The sequence below is a fragment of the Rhinolophus sinicus genome, chromosome 3, assembly GCF_057876585.1.
Source record: "Rhinolophus sinicus isolate RSI-liver-muscle chromosome 3, RSI-T2T, whole genome shotgun sequence".
NCBI lineage: Eukaryota > Metazoa > Chordata > Mammalia > Chiroptera > Rhinolophidae > Rhinolophus > Rhinolophus sinicus.
Genome location: NC_142503.1, coordinates 180,153,803 through 180,180,534, shown reverse-complemented (window position 1 = coordinate 180,180,534; position 26,732 = coordinate 180,153,803). Strand labels below are relative to the sequence as shown.

Sequence of the window (26,732 nt, the reverse complement as noted above, 5' to 3'; positions counted from 1 at the left end):
TTTACATTAAAAAGGAATACTTAAAACCATAGTGAAATATCACCCTACACTGCCCAATTGGCCAAAGTTAGAAAGTTGGACAATACCAAGTGTTGGCAAGGGAATGGGGTGCTGGGAACTCTCCCACGTCAATGGGTACATACTTTGGCACAGCCACTTTGAATAACAGTTGTTATTATCTATGGAAATTGAATAGAAGCCCACCCTGTGACCTAGCAATTCCACTCCTAGGTTTATATCTAACAGAAATGCATGGACAGATGCATCAAGAGACGTGCATAAGAATCTCACAGGTACATTATTTGTACTGGTCCCAAACTGAAAACAACTTAATGTCATCAAAGGTGGAATGGACATAAGAATTGTGAGATATACAGAGGGTGCCAAAAAAATGTGTACACATTGTAAGAAAGGAAAACTGTATTAAAATTGTAGTACTCAATATATACTGATAACAAAAGACGAATGCAAGTCACGTCTGACTTCTGCAATTACAAGAGGTGCTCAAAGTGGTTACCATCAGCGTCCAGACACTTCTGATGATAGCGAACTACTGCTTGAGCAACACTGACCAAAGTGTCCACTTGCACACATTTTTTGGCACCCCTGGTGTGTGTATGTATATATATATATGATATATACGTAGTGCTCTATCTGTCATAAATAGATAACAATTATGTAGATATAAAATGAAATACTGTACAGAGATAAAAATAAATGACTCTAGCTGAACTTCACAAATACAATGTTGAGTGAAAGACGCCAGGAACAAACAATACATGCCATATGATTTCATGTACAAAGTTCAAAAACAGGCACTATCGAGCTCCAGAGTTAGAGGTCAGGATACTGGTTGCCTCTGGAGAAGGGCAGGTAGTAGGGGATTGGAAAGCACAGGAGGGGCTTCTGGAATGTTACGTCCTAATTCTTGCTCAGGATGGCGGTTGCACAGACTTTGCTCTGTGACAACTGAGCTGGACATTTATTTTTTGTGCACTTTTCTGTGTGTGTTATACTTCAATAAAAAGTTTAAAAGTAACACATACTTTTACAGAAACTTTGGAAAATACAAAAAAGAAGAGAATCATGCACCTACAATCTCACCCAACCAAAGACAATAATGAGTATTAGGAATTTTGGTTAATTTCCTTTAGTGTCTTGTGCTGACTTAATGACTGTAGTATAAACAGCATTAGATGTATTGGTCTTTTGCTTACGATTTCATTTTAAGCCTTTTTTGACTATTTTATATTTTGTCCCAATGTGTTCATGGCAGCACAGTAATAATGGTGACAGTGGCCTCCATTTATGGGGCACTGGTTCATGCCGAGCCCCCTGCTGGCCTTCTCACTCCACTGGTGGACGTATAACAGTTTATTCACCCTTGCCCTCTGGTCAGGCTTGTAGGCTGTATGCAACTTCTAGCATACAGTCCAGGATTCAGATTTATTTTAAACAATACTACAAAGAGCATGTCTTTAAGGTTTTCAATATCCCCTTTAGGGAATTATTTAGAGCTCTTGATTTTTAAACTGCAAACAGTGAAAATACTTCCTGGCCTAGACTTGAGAACTAAGTCCTGAGAATGGAGTGAATGAGAACTGGTAAGACGGCTCCATGCTGAAGAGGCAGAACAGGGGAGCATTTTGCTGCAGACTTGGGGTGCCACGATCTGGTCACTTGACAGAAATAGTGCACCTGACATGAGGTGAGGTCCAAGAGAACCTCCCATCATGTGGAAGGAGCAGAGGACTGGATGGGACCAAGAACACAAGACTTTCCTTCCTGCGCTGGCAACTCCTGCTTCCCCCACTGGACCGCTTGCTCCATCTCCACCGGAAGCCCAGGTTATACTCAGCAGCCTGTCTTACAGTTCCAAGGGAAGCCTATATTTTTGAGTCTGTCCTTAGTCTTCGACTCAATTCTTGCCTCTTTCCACCACTCTTTAAAGTGCCACCACCATGACGTTCCAGCCATCACCCTTTCTTCTACTCACAATCAAGTCTCTGCTTTAATCCTTTTCCCTCCTCTACTTCTTTCTGGAGACTTGCTGTATCCTTTGTCCTTCTCTCACATCTTTAAATTAACATCCACCTCTCTCTACACCCACCCACACTTCTTCCCCTTAAACTACAGCCAGGTTCAAGGGTTCGTTTGTTACTCGCAAATAAAACAAGAAAATCTTTAAGCATCCATTCCCTGACCTGTTGCCCCTCAAGTTCCATCCAATATCTTCTGTCCTCCCACACACTTCTTGAAAAAGGTGGCCTTCCTTCTCTGCCTCTACTTGTTGGCCATCTCCTTAGCCTGGAACTGCCCTCTCAATGGAGACCCAGGTACTCAAAGTCAATGGTCTCTTTGCAACTCTCATTCCACTCAAGCTCATACATAGCATTGAAGGCTGCTGGTCATACCTTCCATGGAGCCTCCAGGTGCTTGCCTGGCTTCAATGAGCACACACCCTGGAGGTTGCCACCTCTTCCTCCTGCCTCAGCGACAGTCCCTCTTGGGCTTTTTTTGATCTAGTCCCCTTGGGTGACCCATCTGCTCGCATGATTTCAACTACAACCTCTGTGTACCCATCTCACAAGTCTGAATCTCTAGCCCCAAACTTTCTCCTAAGCTTTAATCCTGTTTTTTTCAATAGCTCGCTGGTCATCTCACATGCTTGCCTGGGCCATTTCTCATCATTTTTCCAACTCATCATATATCATCATATTTCATCATCTTCCAACTAATAGCATTACTCTTCTGCCCAGAAGCCAGACCTCAATTTTTCCCTCTTTCCTAACCAGGTGGAAACCACAACCCACTGACTGCAACCCCATGGCCTCCCCCTCCCCTGTGTCTCCCCCCACCTTGTTTTTCTGGTCACCACCTCCCATCTCTTGTGTTCTTGGTCTCATCCAGTCCTCTGCTCCCGCCACGTGATGGGAGCTTCTCTTGGACCTCGCCTCATCTCAGATGCACTATTTCTGTCAAGACACTGTTTGGAAAGGCCCCCTTAGCTACTCAACTTGCCTTTGGACTTTCTCAACTGCTATTCATCCTCCCTCCCATACTCCTTCCCATAAACAGACAAAGCCTGAGTTTCCTGCTCAAAAATAGTACTTGGCTCTCTACTGCCTCTAGATCAGAGCCTAAGATTCTCAGTGTGGCCGTCAAGACCCCAGCTGGTCCTTCCAGCCCAATCTTTGAACTCCTCCCTTGCCATGTACCCTTGCTTCTAGCCACATCAGGGTCCATTTCTGGACACTCGCTGCCCATCTCTTCCTCAAATCTTTGCTCATACAGTCTTTTATTTCTGATGGACCCTCCACATCACAGCAGAGAAAATTCTACCCATCCTTTAAGGCCTAGCTCAAAACTGTGCTTTTGTTGAACCCCTCAGTTGGAATTAATTTCTCACTCTCCCAAATGTCCTTTGCACAGCAATTACAACCTCCCCATTATGAATTACACGTCGTGAGTCTTGTTAACTTTTGCTTCTCCAATTAGACTGGCGTTCGTGCACTGGGGCTCTGGCTTCCTCGTTCCTGCCCAGTAAATGCATTAAGCATTCTAGACAGTGCTGACAAAGGGTGCAGGATACACAGTGCCACACCCAGCTGTCCTCCCTTCCCGAATAATGCGCTCCCAATGGAGGGGACTTTGGGTGGGGTGGGGGTGCGGGGAAGAGGATTCTCACACAAACACACACACAGCTGTGCACACGGCCTGCCTATTGACCTTCAGGTCCAGTTACACACACACGAACAGCAGCACACACAGATTTGCACCAACGCACTGACCTGCGTCTTTTATTTCATACTCCATGCACACTGCAGAGACACCTGCCACATGAGTTTTATGTTTTGCATGTATGCTACTCCCTCCCAACACACTTTCTCCCAGGTCCTGTCTATGTCCGCTGACATGTCAGCAGACCACAGAGAAAATAGTCAGCCTCAAACTATCCTCGGGTTCCTTTTCTCCCAGACCTGACGATGTGGTCGCTCTGCCTGCCTATCCACCCAGTTTCCCCTCCCTCTTTCCCATGCAAAGGCCTGGCTATTTTACCATCGTGCCCTGTCCATCATCCGTGAATTTGCTATACCCAGGAACCTAGCGCCAGCCCGTCCAGCCTCCTAGGGTAAGAAGCTCCAAATGTTCCTATGCATTATTGGTGATTTTTTAAATGCAAAAATAGTAAATGCTTGTTGAAAAGAAAATAAAGCTCTCTTAAAACTGTTGACAGGGATTGCCTCTCTGGAGGGGGTTTGTGAGCGACTGGAGGTGGACTTCTATGTTTCTCTTAATGAAATGTATTTATGTGAAATGTATTTATGATTTAAAAATTGGCAAAGCAAAACTAGAAAAGGTGCGAAAAAATAAGTCTCCCCCTCCATTCCCCTGACATGGGGCTAAATTTCTTGAACCACACACAAGCTAGCCTTTCACTTCCTGGGGACTCTGATGAGTGATGAAAGAAGACCACAGGCCAAGGCCATGGGGAGTCCCCCACAGTGGGGTTGGGTCCCCTCGTCCTAAGCCCAGTTTTGGACTACCAAGGACCAGTCAGGGTGCCCCATGCCCCTACAGGGTCCCAGGCCCTTCAGCATGTCTCAGGAAGGAGAGGTTTCCTGGTGGTGTGGGTGGGGTGGGGTCTTGGGACAATGTATGAATGCTCCCAGCAAAGCCCTTGAATGGAGGGCATGGAGGCACACGAGAAAGAAGTCCTATGAGTCTTTGCAAAGAAGCAAATGGGCAGGGCCAGCCAGGCCCCCTGGTGCAGATGGCCTCTGAGGGGCAATGAGGCTGCATCCTAAGGCAGGCATCACCATGCAAGAGAGGGCTCTGGAGGAGGGGTTTGAAGGGCAAGCAGAGCAGGACGGATGGGGGACGTTCAGGGAGAGCGCAGGAACACGCAGGGCTCTGAGGTACAGGGAGAGCTGTGTATGTGTGCACATGTGTATACATACAAGTGGGCACAGAGTTCTCTTACGTGTCTGCTTGGCTGAAGCATTTGGCTGGTCGCGGGGAATCAGGACAAAACAGGTGACTTAGGGGTTGTCTCCTTGCCAAATGGGGTCTGGCATTGAAGAGATCCAGGAGGTAAGAGGGGCTATGGCTTGTAATCGGGCGCTGAGGCTGAGAGGGGAAAACTGCTGTTCTGCTCAGTGTTGTTGTTCTCTCCATTTTGACAAATATGATGAATAAGGGTCACAAGAATTAAGCAAATAGCATGCAAGAAGGATTTCTTTTTCCTGGTATGACGTTCATAAAAGTATTTTTACAAGTATATGAAAGTGGTCCTTTCCTGAGGGCTATGGCAGAGCTAAAATGGGCCATGGGCTAAGTTCAGTTCCTATGTCACCAACTGTAACCCCAGGAGGCGCCGTCTGCCTGGACCGAGGTGAGGCAGTCAGTGGGGATCCAGAACTGAAGCCCAGGCCCCGTCATTCAGGCCAGGAGACGCCACCCCACCCTCCGCCCCTAAATAAGGAAATGCTGCCGTTACAAGTTCAGAAAGCTCAAGCGCTTACTTCATGGTGATGGTGTTGAAGAACCAGGAATAGAAGCCCTGGGGAAACAAGGAGAGAAAGTGTGAGAAGATCCAGGCCTTGGCCTGCCCGCCCCACCTCTGGGAACCCAGGCAGCCCTTGGGTCTGAGGCAGTGTCCACTGGGGGGCCTCCTGCCCAGGCAAACGTCCTCAAGAAAGAGTCTGGGTCCTGGAAGGAAGCGGCTCGCTCTGGCATCAGTGGTGACTGCTGAGGGAGATGTCTCTCCAGGTGTGAGGTGACAGTCTTGTCATTTGGCATCCTGTTACAGGAAACAGGGGCTTGGGCTAGAGGGAGAGAGGGGACTCTTTCCAGGGTGGACATCACTTGCTTTCTGTCTGTCCCTCATTGCTTGCTTCTGGGAAAATGCCCCTCCCACACGCCTGTGGCCCAGTGGGCTGTCCATCAAGTAGGCGGCTGCCTCCAATGGTCAGGTGACCTACAGGAGCACGACCTAAGCTGGGCCAATCAAAATTCTCTTAAGGCGGATTGATAGGGGTGTCTGGAGACAGGGTCTCTCTGCCTCTGAGTTCCTTCACCTTGGTAACCACCATGAAGCGTGAAGTGGCTTGGTGCCATCTTTGATGCCACATGCAGGATCTTGTCTGAGAAAAAAAGCCAGCTCAGAAGAGAGAGGACCAGAGAGGGACTCATGGTGGCAACACTGGACTTCCTGGATCTAGCTGTACCTGAAGCAGCTGCTTCTCTTGGATTTCCCCACACTCAAGCCACATGTTACCTTTTTGTGGCACTAGTTTGAGGTTTTTTTGTTTGGTTTGGTTTGGTTTCTTATATCTGTGGATTATGCCTCTCTCTCTCGGGGTCTTGCCGTCTGGCGTTTCTGGGTGGTGGGGAAAGGTGGCCTTGGCCTTGGGAAGGCTGGGGGCTCCTAAGAGGGAGTCAGATTAGGAAGAGTGTGCACGAGGATGGGCTGGGGCCCCCGACTCTAAAAACTGCAGATCTGGTAACTGGTTAAGTTACCCTGGTGCATGCTTCCTTCTGGGATCCCAGAGGGTTTAATAAAACCTTGCAGAAGGCGGCAGTCCTTGATTAGCCCTCACAAGCATGTCAGTGAACTAGGCAGGCCCACTTGGCGGACGGTCCTTTGCAACCACAAGGATTGGGGAAGGGGTGGTTCCCCAAAGGAAGCAATGGAGGCAGGCAAACAAGAAACAGAAGGAAGTTCCCTGTTCCCTTCCACATGGGGCCCACCTTCTAAGTCCCCCTCTCTGTGCTAGGGAAGTGGTGCTTGAGCTGGAGTCTGAACAAAAGGTGGGTGCGTTAGTTCAGAGAGGGGCCAGTGGGGAAGGATGACAGGGAAGAGCAGAAGAAAGGCCTCGAGGAGGGAAGGAACTAGCACTTTTGAGGATCTAAAAGATGGCTTATGGGCCAGGGGTGGAGGAGTTCAGAGGAGAGAGATAGATTGACAGGTGAGCAAAGGGCCAAACCACAAGACCAAGGCATCTGCAATTTATTCCAAGAGCATTAGGAAGCCATTGAAGGTTTACGCAGGGGAATGGGTATCTCTGTTCATGCAGCTCACTCTGGGGTAGGAGGCAAGTGTGGCCTTAAAGAGATCAGTTAGGGGCTACTGCAGTCTTCCAAGCAAGAGGCTGAGGGAGGCCTGGTCTGGGGGATGGTGGGAGAGGTGGAGAGAAACAAAACTGAGAAGGAAAAAGCAACACAACTGGGCCATGAACTGGCCATACCAAGGCACCCAGGCGCCTGGGCAAGAGCAAAGGAGGTACATCTGGTGGATGGTGGGAAGAGTCTGAGAGCAGGGATGTAGGAACAGGTGGAAATGGAGGGAGATCGTGGCAAGTTTTGGACATATGAAATCTGAAATGCCTTTCCAATATCCATGTGGAGATGTTTGGCAGGCCATTGCACAAATGGGGCTGGAGCCCAGAGGGAGGTTTAGCTGGAGACAGAAACAGGAGGGACCAGTGTCGAGGTGGCAATTGAAGTCGTGTGTGGATGACATTGCCGGGGAAAGAGGTAATGGACAGTGAGAGTGGGAGGGTCTGGGATCAGCTGTGGGGAATTCCAGGTGTGGAGGAGCCTGTGAAGGCGACAGGGGAGGAACGGACAGGGAGGTAGGAGGAACACCCAGAGAGCATGATGTCAATAGAAGCCACTGTTCAGGAAGGGTCAGCTGTTTCTGAGAGACCAGATGAGATGAGAACTGAGGAAAGTCCATTGGGTTTCATGGCATGGGACCACTGACCACTTTGGGAGCTGTCTGGAGAGATTAACCCTATATGGAATGATGGGGGTGGAAGCCACATTTGAGGGGGTTGAGTGAGTGGGAGGTGAGAAAAAAAGACAACAAGCACAAACCACCACTCTTTCAGATTAGCTGTGACAAGGCAGAGGTACACTGCCAGTCGTACGTGTGTGTGTGTGTGTGTGTGTGTGGTGGGGGGGATGGTTGGGAAAGGAAGTTCTCTCCGCTCCTTCCCTCTCTGCATACAGGTCCCTACTCACATGTCCTCTTACGCCCAAGACCATCCCTGTCCACTGTCTGTAACACTTCAGCTCTGTTCCATTGCTGTTGAGGGCCTTCCTTGCCCCTTTTTTCCTTCACACACTTACCATTGTCCTATATGCGTCTGTCTGGGTGTCTCTCACCCAGGGAGAAAGTGCCATGAGGCAGGACTTCCTTTGTTTTATTCACTCCCCAGTGCCCCGTCCCCAGTCCAGTGGCTGGCACACAGCAGGTGCTCCATGGTAACCGGCTGAATGAATGACAAGCTCAGGTGGAGGACGGGCATTTGACAGCAAAGAGAAGGAAGGAGAAGCCTGGGCTTCACAGGGAAGATTGGGCGGCAGGAGGCTGGGGGAGTCCCTGCCTGATGTGTTGAATCTTCAGCGTGAAGAGGAAGGTGAGTCCTTGGTTCAGTGGGAGCTCGGGGCAGGACTGGGGCTGAGAGAAGGGTTGGAGATTTGGGAAGAGTAGACAAATTCGTTTTTAAAATCCCTTTAAAATATTAGAATTAGCTAACACTTGCTTGGCACCTAGGAGATAAGTATGGTTAACGGTCCCATATTTCCGATGGGAAACCTGAGGCTTGCTAAGGCTGAGGAATTTGTCCATGTCACATTGCTAGAAGTGGTTGGGTCTGGCTGACTGGGAAGCCTGCACAGCAGGGCTGCCTGCCCAGAGCCAGCTCCGCCCCGGCCCCGCCCCCTCCAGGCCCCGCCCCCTCCGGTCCCGCCCCCTCCAGTCCGGCGCCCACCTTGTCCTTATGCTCCATCTCCAGGGAAATATCCGACGGAGACGTCTTCTCACTCTGCTCCCCATAGATCAGCGAGGTCAGGCTGCCGGGAAGGAAAAGTGCAGAGGAGGAGGAAAAGGACAGAAAAGGCTTCAGGTACCTGCCTTGCTCTCTCTCCTGCTCCCTGGGCCGAGGGCTGCAGTCACCTCCGGCCCAGTAGCAGAGACGTCTCAGCTCATTTGCTAAGCACTCAGCTCTGGGTATAGACGGTCATCACCCTTGTTGCCAGGTGCCCAACGCATCTGGGGAGTCATGGGATCCAGAAAATCTGAGGTCTGAGAAAAAAGTGGCCTCATGCCCAGAGATGGCTGCCCTCCAAGTCACCTCTGTGTAGGGAGGGCCAGAGCAGGGGCAGGGATGGGTAATGAGATGCCACCTGCTGACGCGACATCTGCTGCAGCTTGGGTACTGGTCAGAGCTGTGTTCTGCTTGCAGCACATCCCCCAAGGAAGCAAACAGCTTTCATCCTGATCCCCCAGCCTCTCCTCACCTGTCATTGTGGATCAGCAGAGCCAGACGCCCATAGTCCCACGCGGCTTTCCGGAGGAAGGAGTAAACCAAAACGATGAGCTACAGGCCAGGAGAGGCAATATGGGGCAAGAGAGCTCATGATGCCTTCCCCTCAACAGCCCCTGCATTCCCCTGGGAGACACCCTGTCCCTGAGGTCCCCAGGGGCTCCCCAACGAGGTGGCTAGCTCTGTCAGGGTAGGGGCCCTGCCTTTTAAACTCTGGATTCCCAGTGGCCAGCAGCTTCCTGACACAGAGTGGATGTTCAGAGTTTGTTGAATGAAGGTGCTGGCATGTTTGGAAGTATCGGACAAGATACCCCTTGAAGAAATCAGCAACGGTAGAGAGAATGGAGTCCCAAGGGCACTGGCCAGGCGGGCCTGTGGACCATAGTGCATGGGAGAGAGTCTTAGGAATTCTACCTGTTCTCAGCACCCTCCTGCCCAAGGCCCACCGACACAGGGCCACCCTGCATGGGACTACCATCCAGGGAATCCCCAGAACTGTGGCCAGTGTCCATTTGAACAGCTGGGGCCTCTGTTGTGTCACTTGTGAAAGATTGACTATCCCAGCTGAGACCGCATGGCCTGTCCAGGACTCACCACCCACAAGATGATATTGAGAAACAGCACAGTGGGGACACCCCCAAAGGGCTGTCCCTTCAGGACAGTGCTGTGAGATTGGAAGCAGTCCTGCGTTGACATGTTCTGTGCCTTTTCCGCCACATCCAGGTTGCTCAGTGAGACAGCCATCCTGACAGGCTCCCTGATGAACAGAGGGGTATGTGGGTCAGACATGAGGAACTTCTGTCACTTTGCAAAACACAGGAGCCTGCTAGGGAGCTGGGGGAAGGGGCAGGGCGTGCACATCAGGCCCAGTGCCCAGTGCCAGCTTGTAACTGGTCAAGGCAGGAGGGGTCCCTGAGATGGCATGCAGCCCCATCCTATAAGAGAACAGCATCCTCACGCCCAGGGACATGATGGCAGAATAGCCCAGATTGCCCGGGAGCGTTTATATTTTGTACCACCTGATCCCTTAACAAAAGGAATTATAAAATGCACATCTAATCCGTCTTCCTAATTCTACCTTTCTGAAGCTTTTCTTGTATAGAAATGAACAAACTTCACAAAGGCAGGTCAGAGTGGAAATATTCAGTTTGGAGAATGGAGCCATTGCATTCACACACAGACGCCCAAACAGACAGGGCTCACTGCTGAGCATCTCTAACATCCTACGATTCTCTGATCCAGAGCCCAGGAGAGGCAATAGCTCCTACAACGAAATTAGGTGAGGATGGAGCGTGCCTGGTACATAGCAGTGACTCAGTAAACGTCACTATCTAACGGTGACCTTGAACCAGGGAGATCGCACCTACCCAGGGACCTGAGCCAATCCAGTGAGCCTGACCATTTAGGGAAGACTTGCTTTGTACAGGGCTCCGGTCACTGGATCAGTGTGTTTCAAGCATGGATAGGAATGGAAAGTGCAGGTGAAAACTGGAGGCAACTAGCAGCTGCTTGGACTCACCTGCAAAGTTGTTCTGATTTTAAAAGATCATTTGTTTTGGCTCCAGACCTCATTTCGCCCTAGAAACTCTTCACTCTCATTCAAGAAAAGTGGGCTTATTCATTCATTCATTTAACAAATATTTCGTGAACAACTAATTCTTATCACTATTGTAGCCTTGGGCCAGACTAATGCATCAGTGAACAAGACAAATAAAAGCCCTCCCTCGGTGGGATTCTGGTGGGGCGAGGCAGTGCAGGGGTGAGGGGGAGATTAGAATTGTAAACAGTGTGACTGGGGAAGACCACATGGAGAGGATGACCTTTGAGCACAGACTTGAAGAGACGGAGCACAACACACAGATGCGGGGGGGGGGGGGGGGGGGGGGGGGAAGGGCACTTCAGGCAGAGCAAAGGGCCTTGGGGTGCAAGATCTATGGAGCATCGCAGAAGAGCAATAGGTGAGGGTGTCTGGCCAGGAGAGAGAGTGAAGGCCCAGGCAGAGCCAAGGAGTGACATGAAATGAGTTAGTATAAAGGGATCACTTTGACTCTTGTATTGAGAATAAATAGGGGGAGGGGCAAGCAGAGAATAGAAGCAGTGAAGTCAGTGAGGAGGAAATTGTAGCAATCCAGGCGAGAGATAATGGTAGCCTGGGCCGGGATGGGAGCCGTGGAAGTGGCGAAAAATGGACAGACACAAGACATATTTTGAAGGTAAAGCCAACAAGGTTTGCTGATAGATCAGATGGGGAGTATGAGGAACAGTCCGGATGACTGTTTTGGGCCCAAACAACTGGAAAAATGCAGGTGCTGTTATTGGCTGGGAAAGACAGGAAGTGCAGGCGAGGAAGTGCAGGGTGGAGGTGGGGATGAGGAACCGGGTTTGGGCGTGCTAAGTGGAGATGCCACGCGGGCGGGTGGATGTGTGAGCCTGCAATTCAGAGGAGAGACGACACATAAATGCGAGAGACACCAGCGTATGGATGACTCTTAGGGGCCTGGATCACCAGAGGAGCGAGTACAGAGGGCTATGCGAGACCTGAGCCTTGGGAGGCTCCCGTATAGCAGGTTGGGCAGGTGAGGAGGAAACAGAAAAGGGGCCTGGGAAGAACAGCCAGTGAGGAAGGAGGAACACAGGAGACGGTGGTGTCCTGGAAGTCAGAGAAAGAAAATGTGTCCAGGAAAGGGAGGGATCAGTTGTGTCGATGTGGTCAAATGAGATGACAACCAAGAATGAGTCGTCGTTGAAACGACGTGCGAGTTATTTGGTGGCCAGACTGGAATAGGTGCAAGAGAGAAGGGCAGGAGAGGATTTGGACCCAATGGGTAGGAACAGCTCATTCGCAGAGTAACAAGAGGTGAAAGTGGTTAGGATGGGAGAACCAGCCGCACACGGTGCGCTGACATAGGAACGATGGGGAACTGGTTGTAAGGATGTGGGAGGGCTTGGGGACTAGTGCACAAGTGAAGGTGGCCTTTGCCCAGAACCAGAGCGCTGACCCCTGGTAGCAGGAGGGGAGGCAGGCGTGCTGGTGGAGCTTGTAGACGCATCTCCTCACTGCTTCTATTTTCTCAGTAAAATAAGGCAAAAGGTCTCAGGTGAGTGGGAGATGCTGGTGGTGGGCATGTTTGAGGACAGGAATAAAGGTAGAAATAGAAATCTAGAGGAGTGATCTCGTGCATGGACTAGGAGAACGTAGTAGGATTGCCGGGCAGCACGAAGGGCCCGTGGAGATTCATGGTCTTGGATTTAAGCTGGGTGCATGTCTCCCAGCTGTATTCATGTGCGTGGTTGCAGGTGTGAAAAAGGCAGACAACTAGATTTAACCACAGCAGAGGTTTTCCAAAGCAAGTATGAGAATGCGACAAGAGGGTTGAAGATGTATACAAGGGAGTAACTTTAATGATTGGATGTGGAATTTGAGCCAGGTAAGAAGAGAAACGGGACATGAGATGGGTGAGGAACAGTGAAAGGTGTTGAAGTTCCAGTGGGTAAGAGGATGGTTGAGTTCTAGAGGGTGCAAGCTGACATAGGAAGTGGCTGCTGGAAAATGATCTGGGTGACATTGAACCTGGGATTGCAGTTATCGGGAGTGATAAGGTCTAGGGCATGACCGTGGAGTGAGCGGCTGAGGCGTGTCACCATGAGAGCGTTGGAAGTGATAAAAGTGAACTGGCATCTTAAGATGACTAACCATAGAACTGGGAGGTCTATGGGTGCAGCCGGGCTCCCTGTTACTCTCTAGTCTTGACTCCTGTTAAAACTTTATGGTTCTAGGGGCTGCTGCTTGGCTTAGGTGGTTAGAGCGCAGTGCTCATAACACCCACCTGGGCCAGCGAGCTGCGCCCTCCACAACTAGATTGAAAACGATGACTTGCCTTGGAGCTGATGGGTCCTGGAAAAACACACTGTTCCCCAATATTCCCCAATAAAAATTTAAAAAAAAAAGTCCCTCACAAAGTAAGTCTTTAAAAAAAAACAACTTTATAGTTCTAACTTCCAGAAGAGGGGTTTATTTATATAAGGGGCCATCTTTACAAGAGGGCAGGTTTTGCAGGTGGGTGGCTGGCCGGAGGTGAGCAGCCGAGCTGTGTATCCTCACACAGCCGTGGTGGTTTTGTTTCTTTTTCTTTTCCCAAACAAACCCTCTTTTGATGGACTACCAGGAGAATTGTTTTGTCCAGTTGGCGGAAGGAACATCTCTGGATGTGTGGGAATTGAAATCAATAAGAACAAAGACAGGAATAGTACTGGCCTGACAGTGAGGCAGGAATCGGACCCTTTTGGGGATGGAGGGACCTGACCTGGGGCGAGGAGTCAATCCCTATAACAAAGAGCAGGCTGTCTAGGTGGATGCCAAGGGTCCAAGACAGACAGGTGTTTTCGTGGCGAGGAAGAAGTATCCGCAAGTCGCAAAGAGGAGCAAGAAAGATGTTTCTCCCCTCCCCAGGCCAGTGGTGATGGGGGAGAAATATAAACCATTCTCGGAGAGGGGTTAAAGGAAGTGGGGTCCTGGGGAGTCTTGGGTTTCAATTCGCAGTGAAGGGGGGGCATGGAGGAGCTGGGGGTGTTTCAGAGCATCCTGGGCTCTGTGGTACCGAATCCTAGTTCCAACACTTACTCAGTGAGCGACTTCAACCAAGCTACTTCAGGTCTCCATGACCATCGACTCATTTGTACAAGGGGGCGGGTGCTATCAGTTAGTACCCACTTCACAGTGCTGTTAATAGGAACAGTGGGTTAAGATTTGTCAAGCATTGAGAACAATGCCTAGAACACAAGAAGTATCACATAGATGTTTATAAAATGAAAAGTGGACGCAGAGTCCCAGGGAGCAGAGTGGAATGGTTTTAGGATGCAGGGAAGGTTGGGAGGCGTGGATGGAGAGGGAATAGAGGTAAAGGGCTGGCATGCAGGTGATGGGAGGTGGCCTGGGAGGCTGGGGTTCCTTGTGCTAAATCACAAAAACAGGGGAAAGGGTATAATGAGATCAGCCCTGGAGATGTATACAAGGAAATGTATACGGAGATGTAAAAAGGAAAGAGAGCACACACTCACCCTTCTCCCCGCTAAATTAGTATCTAGCAGGAGCAGGGAGCTTCTTGCTTATCTTAAGTTTCCCTACTTTCTGCCCCCTCTTTTTCTGCATAGGCTGCCCACTGTATTATTACAACCAGGTCACTGGTTAACTCATTTACACTAACATGTTTAACCAAATGTAAACTTATAGTAGTTGACATTGAACATGGTACATTTTAACAGTAAGCCTTCTGCCAGAGGGTCGGAGGAGCAGAGATGGCATTTCTGGGGTCTCTTGGGGGATGGGGCAGGCATCCAGCCATCTCAGGCAGTCGGTGGGTCAGCTGCAGCAGGAAGCTACAGTTCTGTTCATGGCCACTGGGGGGAGCCCGCGCTGAGGAATCGGGTGAGGCACTGAGGAGAGAGGCGAATCTGGGCGTGGGGATCTGAAGGCTTTGGTGAGACGTCCTACCTGAGTCAGTTCTCCAGTGAGGGTCCAACTCAGGCCTGCCTGGGGGCTCCGCTCAGCTATGGGGCTGCTGCAAAAGAACAAATGCAGTGGAGGACCACAAGATTTAGGGACCCTGGTCATCTTCTCTGGCAGCAACATCCCTCAGGGCCCCTTTCGTCATCTTTATGCTCTGGATGTTCGTCCTTCATCACATATGTGTTTTGCAAATGTTTTTTTCCCAGTCTGCTGCTTGTCTTTTCATTTTCTTCATGGTATCTTTTAAAGCACCAAAGTTTTGAATTTTGACAAAGTCCAACATATTCAATTTTCTTTTATGGACCACACTTTTGGTATCGTATCTAAGAAATCTTTGCCTGACTCAAAGTTTTAAAGATTTTTCTCTTTAAAATCTTACAATTTTAACTCTGACATTGACGTCTATGATCCATTTTTCAGTTAATTTTTCTGTATGGTGTGAGATAAGGGTCTAAGGTCACCTTTGTCACATGGCCATGCAGGTGCCAGCACCATGTGTTGAATTGAATCCTCACCTTTAAAATGAGGCGAACAGCTCATAAGCCCCTCCCAGGTCTGTCTGGGCACTGGAAGCAAGCTAGGGATGTGAGAGCCCGTGAACTGCTACTCAACCATAAGGACTTGTGATTGGTGTTATTGTTTGGTTAATACTATGCATGACAAGGAAAGGGGAGGGTGTCCTGGGCTGCGACGAGCTGTGGGCACCCATCTGGCTCTAAAAAGAAGGCTTGAGTTCTGGAAGCTGCTCTTTTCCACTCAACTCCCACTCCCTCATTCAATCTCATTCCAAAAGCATTCCTCCTTTATGTCCTCCCTCCCTCTCCCTCCTTCCTTCTGTTCCTTCCTTCCTTCCACAAAGAGTTCAGTACCTAACGTGAGCCAGGCATCATGCCAGGCTCTGGGGGCCTGGCAGACTGGTTCCCACCTGTATGAGGCTCCCAGATTCACTGGGGGAGCCAGGCAAGCACCCAAGGCACACGCCACTGCACACTCTAAAAGCCTGGGTAAAGGGAACCATGGGGAGGGCCCACTCTGGAGCAGTCAGAGAAGCCTTCTGCAAAGAAGTGACCTCCAGACGGAACTCTGAGGAGGTGTTGGAATCAGCACAGTGTGTTGGGGAAGCATGGGAAGAGGGAACCATCTGGGCAGAGACTCAGAAGGGAGACTGAGCATGGCATTGTGGGAAAGTGAAAATGAATACTCATGGCTACCGTGTAGGATGGATCACTGATTTGTTCTTTCATTTGTTCATTCCTTCAACAAAAGTCCGTTGAGTATCTACTCTTGCTAGGCCCTGTGTAGACCCTGGAGGTATAAACATGAGGTCTTCTTCAGGGACTTTACAGCCTTTGGGATTTGGGGAGAGAATTGCTGTTAGGAGGCCTGGCCCAGGCTGTTGTTCTGCCGAGGACTCCCAGTTACAAGGTCCCGGCCCCTAAGCTTGGAGTGGGGTGGAATCCACGTAGCAGGGTTGGGTCAGGCACAGGCTTTCAGCTCACCTGGCTGCCCAACCCAAAGGGGAGGTGAGGAAGGAGAAGAAAGAAGAGAGACTCCCTCCCCCCCACCACCCTCCTGAGCTCTCAGCAGCAAGCAAGGCAGTCATGAGGGAGAACGTTGCCATGGAAACCAAAAATATCGCCAAGCCTTTTCTCCTCACCCATAAACCATGCCTGGACCTTCCTTCTTTCTGGAGGGAAAAGCTAGCACTTGGATGTGCAGGAGAGGGGCAGATAACTTCCTGGAGACCAAAGCACCAGCACTGAAGAGGATAAATCTTGAAATCTGAGTAGGCTAAAGGAACACAGAGCAGGGGCACAAACTTGCCCATTGCAGGGGCATCAGGCATCTCCTCTCTTTGGCCTTGAATTTCACAGCAGAGCACAGGGAGTCTGTTCAGGGCATCAGGAAGAATTGGGGTCTCTGGAGCAGACTGTCTGGGCTTAAATGCCAGATCCACCCTTGCTAGCTGTGTTGACCATGGACAGTGACTTCACCTCTCTGAGCCTCAGTTTCCAGCTCTGCAAAGTGGGGATAATAACAATACTGCCTCACAGGGTCACTGTGAACATGAAATAAGATAATTCCCGCCATGCTTGAGAACTACATGTGCTCAATATTAGCCAGTACTATCATCATCGTCATCGGTTTATTTGTGAGATGGTGGTGAGGGGCCCAGCGTGAACCATTCCTAGTCTCCTTCCACCTACTCTGTTCTGGGACAGGCAAAAGCAGCAATGTGGAGTATGGGAAGAGATGGTCCAGTACCCCACAAACTGCAGCCTGTATGGGGCTGTTGCCTGTGTTCTTCCAGTGCAGGAAAAGCAAATGTCAGCCTTGCTTTTTGGGCCAAAAAGGGGCAGTGAGAGATAGTGTGAATGCTGGCTGGTGAGTCAGGATTCTCACGTCCCTTCCTCAACTATACATCTCCTCTGATGGGGGAGTGTGTGGCCTTCTCCCCTCCCATTTCTCTCTCATCCCAGCCTCCAGTGGCAAAAGTTGGAGGCTTAGCAGTTCTTAGGCCTGAATAAAGTTTTCCTCTGCAACTGGGCAAAGGCTTCACAAAGAACTGCTTTGTCTTGCTTACTCCTCTGACCCATCACTCACAACCCTCCTTCCCACTGGTCAGGCCAGCACGTTGTTCCCCACTCCCCTCCTCAAGGCCTAGTCCTCTGTGTGGGGAGCATAAATCCCAGAGCGAGGGTGGTCCAGGAATCGCTAGGGAGGGGCCAGTCTTATTAATAGCTAATATTTATTGAACACTTGATGTAGGATAAATACTTCCCCTTTAATCACTAGCTCACTTAATCCTCAAGTACCCTAGGGTACTGGAGTCATCCTAGATGAAAGAGAAAATTAAGGCCCAGAGAGGTAAAATAAGTTCCCCGAGGTCACGGTGCTAGTAAGTGGCAGAGCTAGCCCTTGAACCGGGGCAGTTTGTAAGCCTCTGCTCTGCTACTTCCTGGACCCACTGGGCCTCTACTGAGCTGGCAGTGCTGGGCAGGGGGCAGAAGAAGGAGACAACCGAATTCAAGTCCTAGTTCAGGGATAGAAACTTTCCCGGCTTTTTAGGGTGGTGCAGTGGAAAGTGCCATGGACGGAGGGATCCCAGGAGAGCTGCGCTCTGGGCCACCTGTGTGGCCTTGGGCAGATGACAGCCCTCTTCTGGGCTTTCTGTCTATAAGACGAGGAGGTTTGATGGGAGGTCTCTAATGGCCAGGCTGGAGCTAGGATTCCAGATGTCTCAGAGATTCATCCTGCAGCCACACAGCCTGCATTTCTTGGCACTGCCCAGAGCTCACTCTGCTCCACTATCCACATGAATTCTCAAGAGCTGGTCCCTAGGGACTGCATTTTGATTAGGACAAGCACATCACTGTAGTCATAAGCCACGTCCTAGGAGAAGAAACTGTGGGTGGGGAGCCACCCCCACCTTCTCCCCCAATGCTGTCACCCCCAGAATGCACAAAGCTACAGCGCCTACCCCGCCATCACCCTCCTCCCCCGCAGCTCCATTGCTGTCTGGCCTTCTCAGTCTCTTCAATAATTCATCACCTTTTTGTTAACAACAGGAAAGATTATTTCCCATGGTTCTGGATATTAAAAAAATAAACTGGAATTCCTGGCCATGGGCACCCCCTCCCACCTCCCCTTCTGCTCTGGGTCTTTCCTCATAGTCCCTTCCATGCCGGCTGTTCTCAGATCTGTATTCCCTCCCCTTCCAGGACATCAGCTCAGTGGCCCAGGTTCACTCTCACTGCTAGGAGGAGAGGGAGGAGGGCAGGGGTTGTTATTGCAGTGAGGGTTCTGCCTAATGTCCTTCCCCACCCACCATGCCAGCTGGCCATGCATCTTCTCCTAAGTGGCAGTAAGTCCTTCCTTGCTCTAAACGGCCCTCTCCTCATATCTTTACTGCAAAGGATGGTTTGCCCACCTTAACGTATAAAGAAACTAGGTCACCAGCAGGCTAAGAGATTTGCCTAAGGCTTGGGAAAGTGGTGGATTTGGGATCAGATCTTGGGTTTTCTGGCTCCCCTCGGTGCCCTCAGGCTTAGATCAGTGACTTGTCAGCCTTGGGGGTGGGAGCAGGGCTGGAATCACCCAGAAGGTATTTAGTAGATCCAGTGACTCACACCCCACTCCAGATTCTAAGAATGAGAATTGACAGTCAATTCTTATGTGTATCCGAGATAGAGAAACACCAGCTTCAGATTTCCAGGGTTATTTGCATCTAAATAAGGAGTTCTTAAAGATCCAAAATGTTTTCTGGCTTCCCCTGAATAAGGAGGGAGGATGAGGAGGTTTGGGATGAGGATGTTAGCTCAGCACTCCTTAAATCACATTGCAGTGGTGCAGCTCAGGAGACCTGTCCTTATATTCTCCTCAGGAGATCTCCCCTCCCCCCTCCCAGCTCATTCTGAGACGGGAAAGTTGGTGGGAGGTCTACAGAGGCCCACACCACCTCTTCACTTGAATCTCAAGCTCGTGCATTTCTCCCTATGCCAGATGTCACTGTCCTGGCCACTTCATGGGGCGCCAGCCTGCTCTCTGCCCTGTCCTCCTGTCTCTCAGAGCTGCCTGCCCTGCCCTGACTGAGCCTCAGCTACTCCCTCCTGGGCTAGGCTGGGGCCTTGGTGGTATCATCCTTCAAAGCCCTGGGTCCAGCTCCAAGCCTCGTCCCTGACACCTTCCTCCAATGAGCATCCTGGGCTGCACCTTGTTCCCATCCTCTTTGCCACCACTGCCTGGTACTATTCTCTCATCTTTCCATGCACATGAACAGCCAGTTAGTCCCCCAGCAAATCCATGGGCTCCTTGATGGCAGGGCCCATGTCACTGTGATTCTACCAAAATGACCAGCATGTAGTAGTACACATTAATGTAAGACAGACGGTCCTTTATCCAGGGCTACACTCAGGGACAGGAAAGAATCAAATTTGGCTGAACTTCTGGAATGCAGTCCAGGCCCCGGTGGGCACACATTTGCACACACTCACTTTTGCCTTCCCATAGCTCACCTTTGGTGACCAAGTCTTGCTTCCCAAGTCAGAGCATACGATTTTGGGTCAGGAGATTGGTGTGCATCTGGCTCTATTACTTACTGACTGCAACTTAACCTCTTGCTGCTCAGTTTTCTCTTCTATAAAATGGACATAATTCTGTCCATCCGGCCTACACCAGGTGTTTGTGAGTTACAGATGGTACAGAGAGATATGTTTATAAACTATGTGTACCACACATGTTGGTTGTTGTTTTTGCTGTTCTCTTCTTAGGACGGAGGTCATCCTTCCTTCAGAAGCCGCAGCATGGAGTGAGTGGATTGGGGTTCCACCTGGCCGTCTAGCCCACTGTAATCCTAAGGCAGACAGCAGCTGGGCCCCGCAGAAGGCTGCTCAGCACCATGGACAGCACCGCACTTCTGAGGCTGCTTCTCTTTGCCTGGGTTCTGTGGGCAGGGCCCAGCAGTGCCCGCTGGTGCCCCTGGCCCAATAATAAGAATAGCAGCTAACATCTGTTGAAACCGTTCTACGTGCCAGGCACCGCGCCAACTTTCTTAATGCACCTATCAGATTACATGTTGGATACAGTCAATGGCCTTTAGCATCCATTCCCACCTCTTTCTAGGGTGCCTTCCTATATTGCAGAAACTAGAAAGCTAACATTTATGTTTCCAATACTCCCTTGCAGCTGGGAATCTGAATACAGATCAGGGTCCATCAATTAGATGCCCTGGAGATAGATTTATAAGGCGGAAGGGAGGAGAAGGCCGTCTTCCTGCTGCTCGGGCTGTGTTCTGCTGACAAGCAATGCTAGGGAGAGGAAGAGTTCTTTGAAGCAGATCAATGTCCAGTCACTGGTTTCTGGAGTGTGGGGGGTGGGAGTGAGGCGCTGGCGGCAGTAGTGGTTGGAACAGGCTGCAGAGGCTCCCTGATCCCTGGCTTGCAGAAGAGGCTCCAGTAGTCACATCCTGGCCGTGGCTGAGGAGTGCTTTGTCTGGTGGGTTAGTTCTGCTCTGCTCTGAAGACCCAGATTTTAACCCTTCCAGTAATTAATTTTGTGATTAATGTTATTCCCTGCATTAAATTCTGTTTTGTTGAAAATTCTTAGAGCAGTGTTTGCTTCCTAGACAAAGAACAGGAAGGTTCTGCTTTTCTCCTATCTTATGGATGGGGAATCTCACGCACAGAGAAGTTTAGTGACTAGCCCAGGTCAGGTGGCCAGTGAGCCACCTGAGTGGGACCTGAGCCCAGGGCATCTGATGGCCCAGCCCTCTCCAGGAATAATGCCCTCGGGCTCAAGACGGAAGCTAAATGGAGAAAAGTAAATGCTGACAGGAAATTCTGGGAATGCACTCCAGGCCCCAAGTGGGCACAGCTCCTGAGAAGGCCTCAGGAAAAGAAAGGAAAAGGAGAGGACACAGACCTTGCGAGGGGCCAGGCATGGCACCGGGTGCCTTCTGACGGTTATCCCACTGAGCATCATTTACACTTCACAAGCAAGCCAGGAGTAGCAGCCTAAGAGGTAGTTATCAACATCCCCATTTTACAGGCAAAGGAACTGAGGCTCAAAGAGGCCTAAAGTCACACACCTGCAGAGAGTGAGGCAGGATTGGAATCGAAGTGTCTGGTTCCACTGTATCCTGAGGCGCCTGAAGGCACAACTGGGGAGAAAGTGGCTTTGCCCATTCCAGGAGGGCTGTATTTCTTGGGTACAGGAAGACAGGGTCTCAGATCTGTCTACATCTAAGGGACTCTCCACTAAAGGGGAGGAAAGGCTGCAGGTGGCACAGAGAGCTGGAATGCCACAAGGGGAGAAGGTGGCCATCAGGACCATGCTGGAAGCTGAGTGTGATTGATGGCTTTCCCCTCATCCATTTCACCTCTGGGACCCCTCTCCTTGCCTGGAAGGTTCCTTTTATTGCCCTGAAGACCCTGCACCCCCTTCAGGGGTCCATGCCTTTCTGCCTATGGCCCCAAGTCAGGAAGTAGCCATAATAGTGCCCAAATGGGGCTGGAGGCAGGAGGGAGATGCAGATGTGGGCACGTCATTGAGGCCCAGACCCCTGGGAGCTGGGCAGCGACACTGGGAGACACCGGGACGAGGGGGGGTGACTCCCTGCTTGTGATAAAAAGGCAGGAAAGTAAGAACAGCAGAATATAATGCTGTTAAACTAGATGATCTCAATTCTAAACATTGGGAAAAAAAGAAAAGAAAGAATAAAAACAAAATTATCTCTATAGAAAAACAGACCAGTTCTCTCCGGGTGGTGGTACTGTCAGTGGTCTTTTAAAAATGTTTTCTGAATTTGAAAAAGGGTTTGATATGCGTATACATTATTGTTTATAATCAGAAAATTCCTACTTAGAAAGGAAGGCTTGATCTTTCCAGGCAGGTGTACCATCAGCTGCCCTTGTTCCTTCTGCCTCAAAGCCTTCTTCCCTCCTCAAGTGCCCTCGTTTTGACCAACTCCCACTCGAGTTTGTTGATGGGGTGGAAGGAGTGGAATAGCCCAGTGGCTTCTGTGCAGGCTGCCTCCTCAGAGAGAAGATTCAAGGGTCTGGCTGAGCCAGGAAGATCAAGGTGGCCACCGGACCCCTGGAGTTTGGCCCGGAAGCCAGAGGCACCCTTCTCCCCAGATCAATAACTCCTCCTGGCGGACATGGTACAGTGCTGACCACAGCATCAAGACCCGAGAGCAGTGATCAGGGAGGAGGCTTGGTGCCCCTGCCCCCAGCACAGCTCTCAGTTGGGCAAATGGGGGCCAGCCAGCCATGCCAGCCCTCCATAGTGTAGCATTTAAATGTGGGTCCCTATGGAGAGCTAGATTCCTTGGGTCCAAATCCCACCTCTGCTCTTTACTAGCTCCATGTCTTTGGGCAAGTTTCTTGACCTGTGCCTCAGTTTCCTTATCTGTAAGATGGAGATGGTAATAGCATCTACCTTATTGGGTGAATGTGAGGATTGCGTGAATCAATTCACATGAGACCCTTAGAACAGAGCCTAGCACATAGCAATGGCTCGATATAGTTAGGTATTCTTTTCCTTGTTATTACCTAGAACATTTGATTTTTATTTACAGGATGTCATAGCAAGTGGCCGATTCCCTCAGTGGATGGAAAGCTCCTTGGTGACAGAACCCATGGCTGGGTTTGCTCTTTCTTTTCTCTGCTGAACTAGGCAGAGCTTAGTGCTTTACAAATATTTGTTGAAGAAAGGAATGATTGGCGGTGGGATTAGGAGGGGTCTCATTTGGCCCCCAGGATGGATCTCAAACCCCCAGTGCTGTGGCTGGAGAGCCTCGTACAAATCCTCTAACCTAAGCCCCTCCTTCACTGATGAGCAGAGGTTGCGGCTGACTAACATTTCCCTGGCTTCCTCTCTCAGGCTGGGCAGCCCCTGCCCACCTCCGTCTCCTTCTCCCCCTGGAGCTCCCCTCAATCAGTAGATTGAGGGCATAGTGAAATCTTGACTGAGGCAGCCATTTATGTCTTGATTTAGAAAAAAAAAATGTGGCACATCTCAAATCCCAGTGTTGTGGAGCACATACATCACCACCAGAAGCAGGTGAAGCTGCAGGCTTCAGTGTGACACAGTTATCGCCTTAATTCCCGTCTCCGTGGTAACAAGTCTGGACTAAGCCTCCAGCAAGCAAAGACTGGGCAAAGGGCTCACAGCGGCAGCACTCCCCCACCCCCACATTGTTCTCTCCCGAGCTGCTTCCCTGCTGGAGTTCCCACAGGAGTCCTGAGTACACTGAGAGGGGAGGGCAGGGGAGAGGAGATACAGACTTGGCAGATGCCCCATGGATCCAAGACTCAGCCCCAGTTACAGCCAGAAGGAAGGTGCACAGCAGCAGGATGAGGTTGGGTGCCATCCCACCCCAGCAGCTCCTGCTGCCAAGATGGGCTCTGGTGGATGGTGCCACATGCGAGGTGAGACAGAGAGATCCGGGCTCTACAGCCAGGAGGCTGAGCCCTGGCTCACGCGAACCCAACCAGTTGTTGATGATTTGTTAATGTGTAGCTAGAACCAGCCTTCACTGAGCACCTGCTCTGTGCCAGCACCGAGCTAGGAGGTGGGGAGGAAAGGTAAATTACAAAGGGATCTGCCCTCAGTCGGAATAGTCAGGTGGGGGAGGGGGGACCCAAACAGTGGGAAAGCAGCCAATCAGAATACAGAGTAACAGATGCCTGTTCAGTAAGGAAAGCAAGATGCAGGCAGCACATGGAGAACGCCGCCTCCCGGGTGCCTGCCTGCGCCTGGATTTTCTCTGCAGGGAGACTCAAGAAACTCTTGACAGTTGTTGCCTTCTGGGAGATCAAGTAGGTGGAAGCTGAGGCAGGGTGAGGAAGACTTACTGTCATTATATTCTCTCTTTTTACTTTTGAATTTTGTACCATGTGCATATCTAACCAAGCCAAACAAAGCAAAACCAAGATGAAAAGTAGCACCCGTACTGGGGTGTGACTTACTTTGTGCTGGGCTACAAAGGAGGAAAGAGCAGCTCTGATATTGAGGGGTTCTCCCCCCTCAGGATCTCTAGCTCCCATCCTCCAGGGGTGCGTGAGTGTGTGTCTGGCCCTTTCTCTGGGCCTGTGTAATTTGGGATGTGTAAGTGTATTGGGTTGAGCAGTATCCCTCCAAAGTTCATGTCCACCTGGAACCACAGAATATGACCTTATTTATGTGCATGTAATTGTATATGGTGATGGATGTTAACTAGATTTATTGTGGTGATCATTCTGCAATATATACATATAGCAAATCATTATGTTGTACACCTGAAACTAATATAATATGTCAGTTTTATCTCAATTTTTAAAAACTATATACATCCCGTTATTTAGAGATAGGTTCTCTGCAGATATAAGTTGTTAAAACGAAGTCATACTAGGTTAGGGTGGGTCCTAAATCCAATGACTGGTGTCCTTATAAGAAGGCTACATGGAGACACACAGAAAAGAAAACCACTGAAGAGAGAGGCAGGGACTGGAGCAATGCAGCTACAACCCAAGGAACTGCAAGGGTTGCCAGCAACCACCAGAAGCTGGGAAGAGGCAAAGATTCTTCCCTGGAGCCTGCAGAGGGAGCATGGCCCTGCCAACAACTGGATTTCAGACTTCTACCTTCCAGAACTGGGAGAGAATGGATTTCTGCTGTTTTAAGGCACCCTGTTTATGATAATTGTTACAGCTGTCCTAGGAAATGGATACAGTGGGTCTATGCATTTGTGTTTGTATATTTTAAGGTGTATCGATGTGTTTTGTGTGTGTCTGTGCATGTTTTGGGGGGTATCTGGTTATGCTTGAGATTGTGTTTGTGACTATAATTTGGGTTTGGGGGTGCATGCACATTTATGTGTTTATATGTACACACTGAGTTGTGTCTGTATATGCATTGGTGTGTGTCTCTGTATTTGTGTGTGTTGGTGTATGTGAGAGCATGTGTGTGTGTAGCCAACAATCTCTAGGGTCTCTCTCAGCCCTAACAGTCCAGAAATCTTCCCTCGGGACCCTGCTGCAGGGGTTGGCCTCGAGGGGATGCTGGCCAGTGGCCAGGGGAGTGACCAGCATCACGGCAAGGTGGGGGCAGCATCCCTTTGGGTCTAGGGCCACTTGGGAAAGGGGGAGACCTGTGGGGGGAGTGTGCCAATTGCACCTGCCCTATCAGCACAAGCTGTGGGTCCAGCAGGAGCCATACCCTGGAGCCCATCCTGACAGCCTTCTCGGAAGCCTTCAGCACAGCCGGGACCCCCGAGAGGAACTCCACCTCCTATGAATCTGAGTTACTTTGAAACATTAGAGCTGTGGTTCTCAAACTGGGGAGCATCAACAACACCTGGCAGGCTTGTTACCCCACAGGTTGCTGGGCCCACCTGGCTCTCTGATGCTGTAGGTCTGGGTGGAGCCTGAGAAGTTGCATCTCTAACAAGGTTCCTGGTGATACTGACACTGCTTGGTGTGGACATCCTGGTCTTTTAGGACAGACCCTGCAAAAGTCAGTCCTGAGCGGCCGGTTGGCTCAGTTCGTTAGAGCACAGTGCTCACAACACCAAGGTTGCTGGTTCGATTCCCACATGGGCCAGTGAGCTGCGCCCTCCACAATTAGATGGAAAACAATGACTTGACTTGGTTGGAGCTGATGGGTCCTGGAAAAACACACTGTTCCCCAATATTCCCCAATAAAAATTTAAAAAAAAGAAAAAGTCAGCCCTGGCAGGTTCAATCCTGTTCTCTTAGTCTCCTAGTCCCAGCCTCCCCTATGCTGCTCACAAAATTATTTATTCAGCAAAGTAATGGGCCAGACTCTGTTCTGCACTCAAGGCCCTTATAGTGTAGGCATAAGATTCTAGTGGGTCACAAACCCTCAAAGAAACCATGACAGGTCGGCATAAGTGCACTCTGGAGGCCTGGAGAAGGAATGCTGGGAGCCCTGGTGTGGGGACAGAGCCCCAGAAAGGTTTCCAGGCTCTCGGCCTCACATAGAAAGCTGCTGGCTCTGGTAGTAAATGGCCATCAACTGTGATTGGATGGCCACCAGCTGTGGCTAGTTGGTTGTCAGCTGTAACCAGTGAGCCATTGGCCACTAATATAACTGCTGTGGCTACGCTAGCAAAAAAATGGGGGCTAGCAAGAAGATGGTGGCTGAGCTAGCAAGAGCGGATTGCAGAGAGGCAGATGCCGCCAGTGAGAATATAGTGATATGACTCCCCTACTTATGGCTCCGTGGGTGTTCCTTTTTGGCTCACCATATCCTGCGTTCTTATGTGGGGAGCAGGAGCAGAGACCCCACCGGACGCCCCCCACGACACCTGGGCAATCCGGAAAGGCTGCCTGGAGGAGGGCTAGCCGGAGTCACATTAATTGAAGGTTTACTGCCTCACACTGTGCTAA

The 26,732-nt window shown here is 50.3% G+C and overlaps 1 protein-coding gene across 11 annotated transcripts in view; it reads right to left on the bottom strand.

The window, feature by feature from the left end:
• TMEM63C (transmembrane protein 63C) overlaps positions 1 to 26,732 on the bottom strand; it is a 113,640-nt gene that overhangs the window by 24,865 nt on the left and 62,043 nt on the right. For 8 of the 11 annotated variants that reach the window (XM_088797424.1, XM_088797428.1, XM_088797426.1 and 5 more), the window contains 5 exons: positions 14,827 to 14,893; positions 9,930 to 10,092; positions 9,310 to 9,389; positions 8,781 to 8,862; positions 5,526 to 5,563 (listed from right to left, as the gene is read on the bottom strand). In XM_088797424.1, coding sequence (XP_088653550.1) covers positions 5,526 to 5,563; positions 8,781 to 8,862; positions 9,310 to 9,389; positions 9,930 to 10,079 — 350 coding nt within the window. In that variant the 5' untranslated portion in view covers positions 10,080 to 10,092; positions 14,827 to 14,893. Of the gene's footprint in view, positions 1 to 5,525; positions 5,564 to 8,780; positions 8,863 to 9,309; positions 9,390 to 9,929; positions 10,093 to 14,826; positions 14,894 to 26,732 lie in introns of those variants that run through there. The other 3 variants (XM_088797429.1, XM_088797427.1, XM_088797432.1) reach the window with 2 other exon arrangements.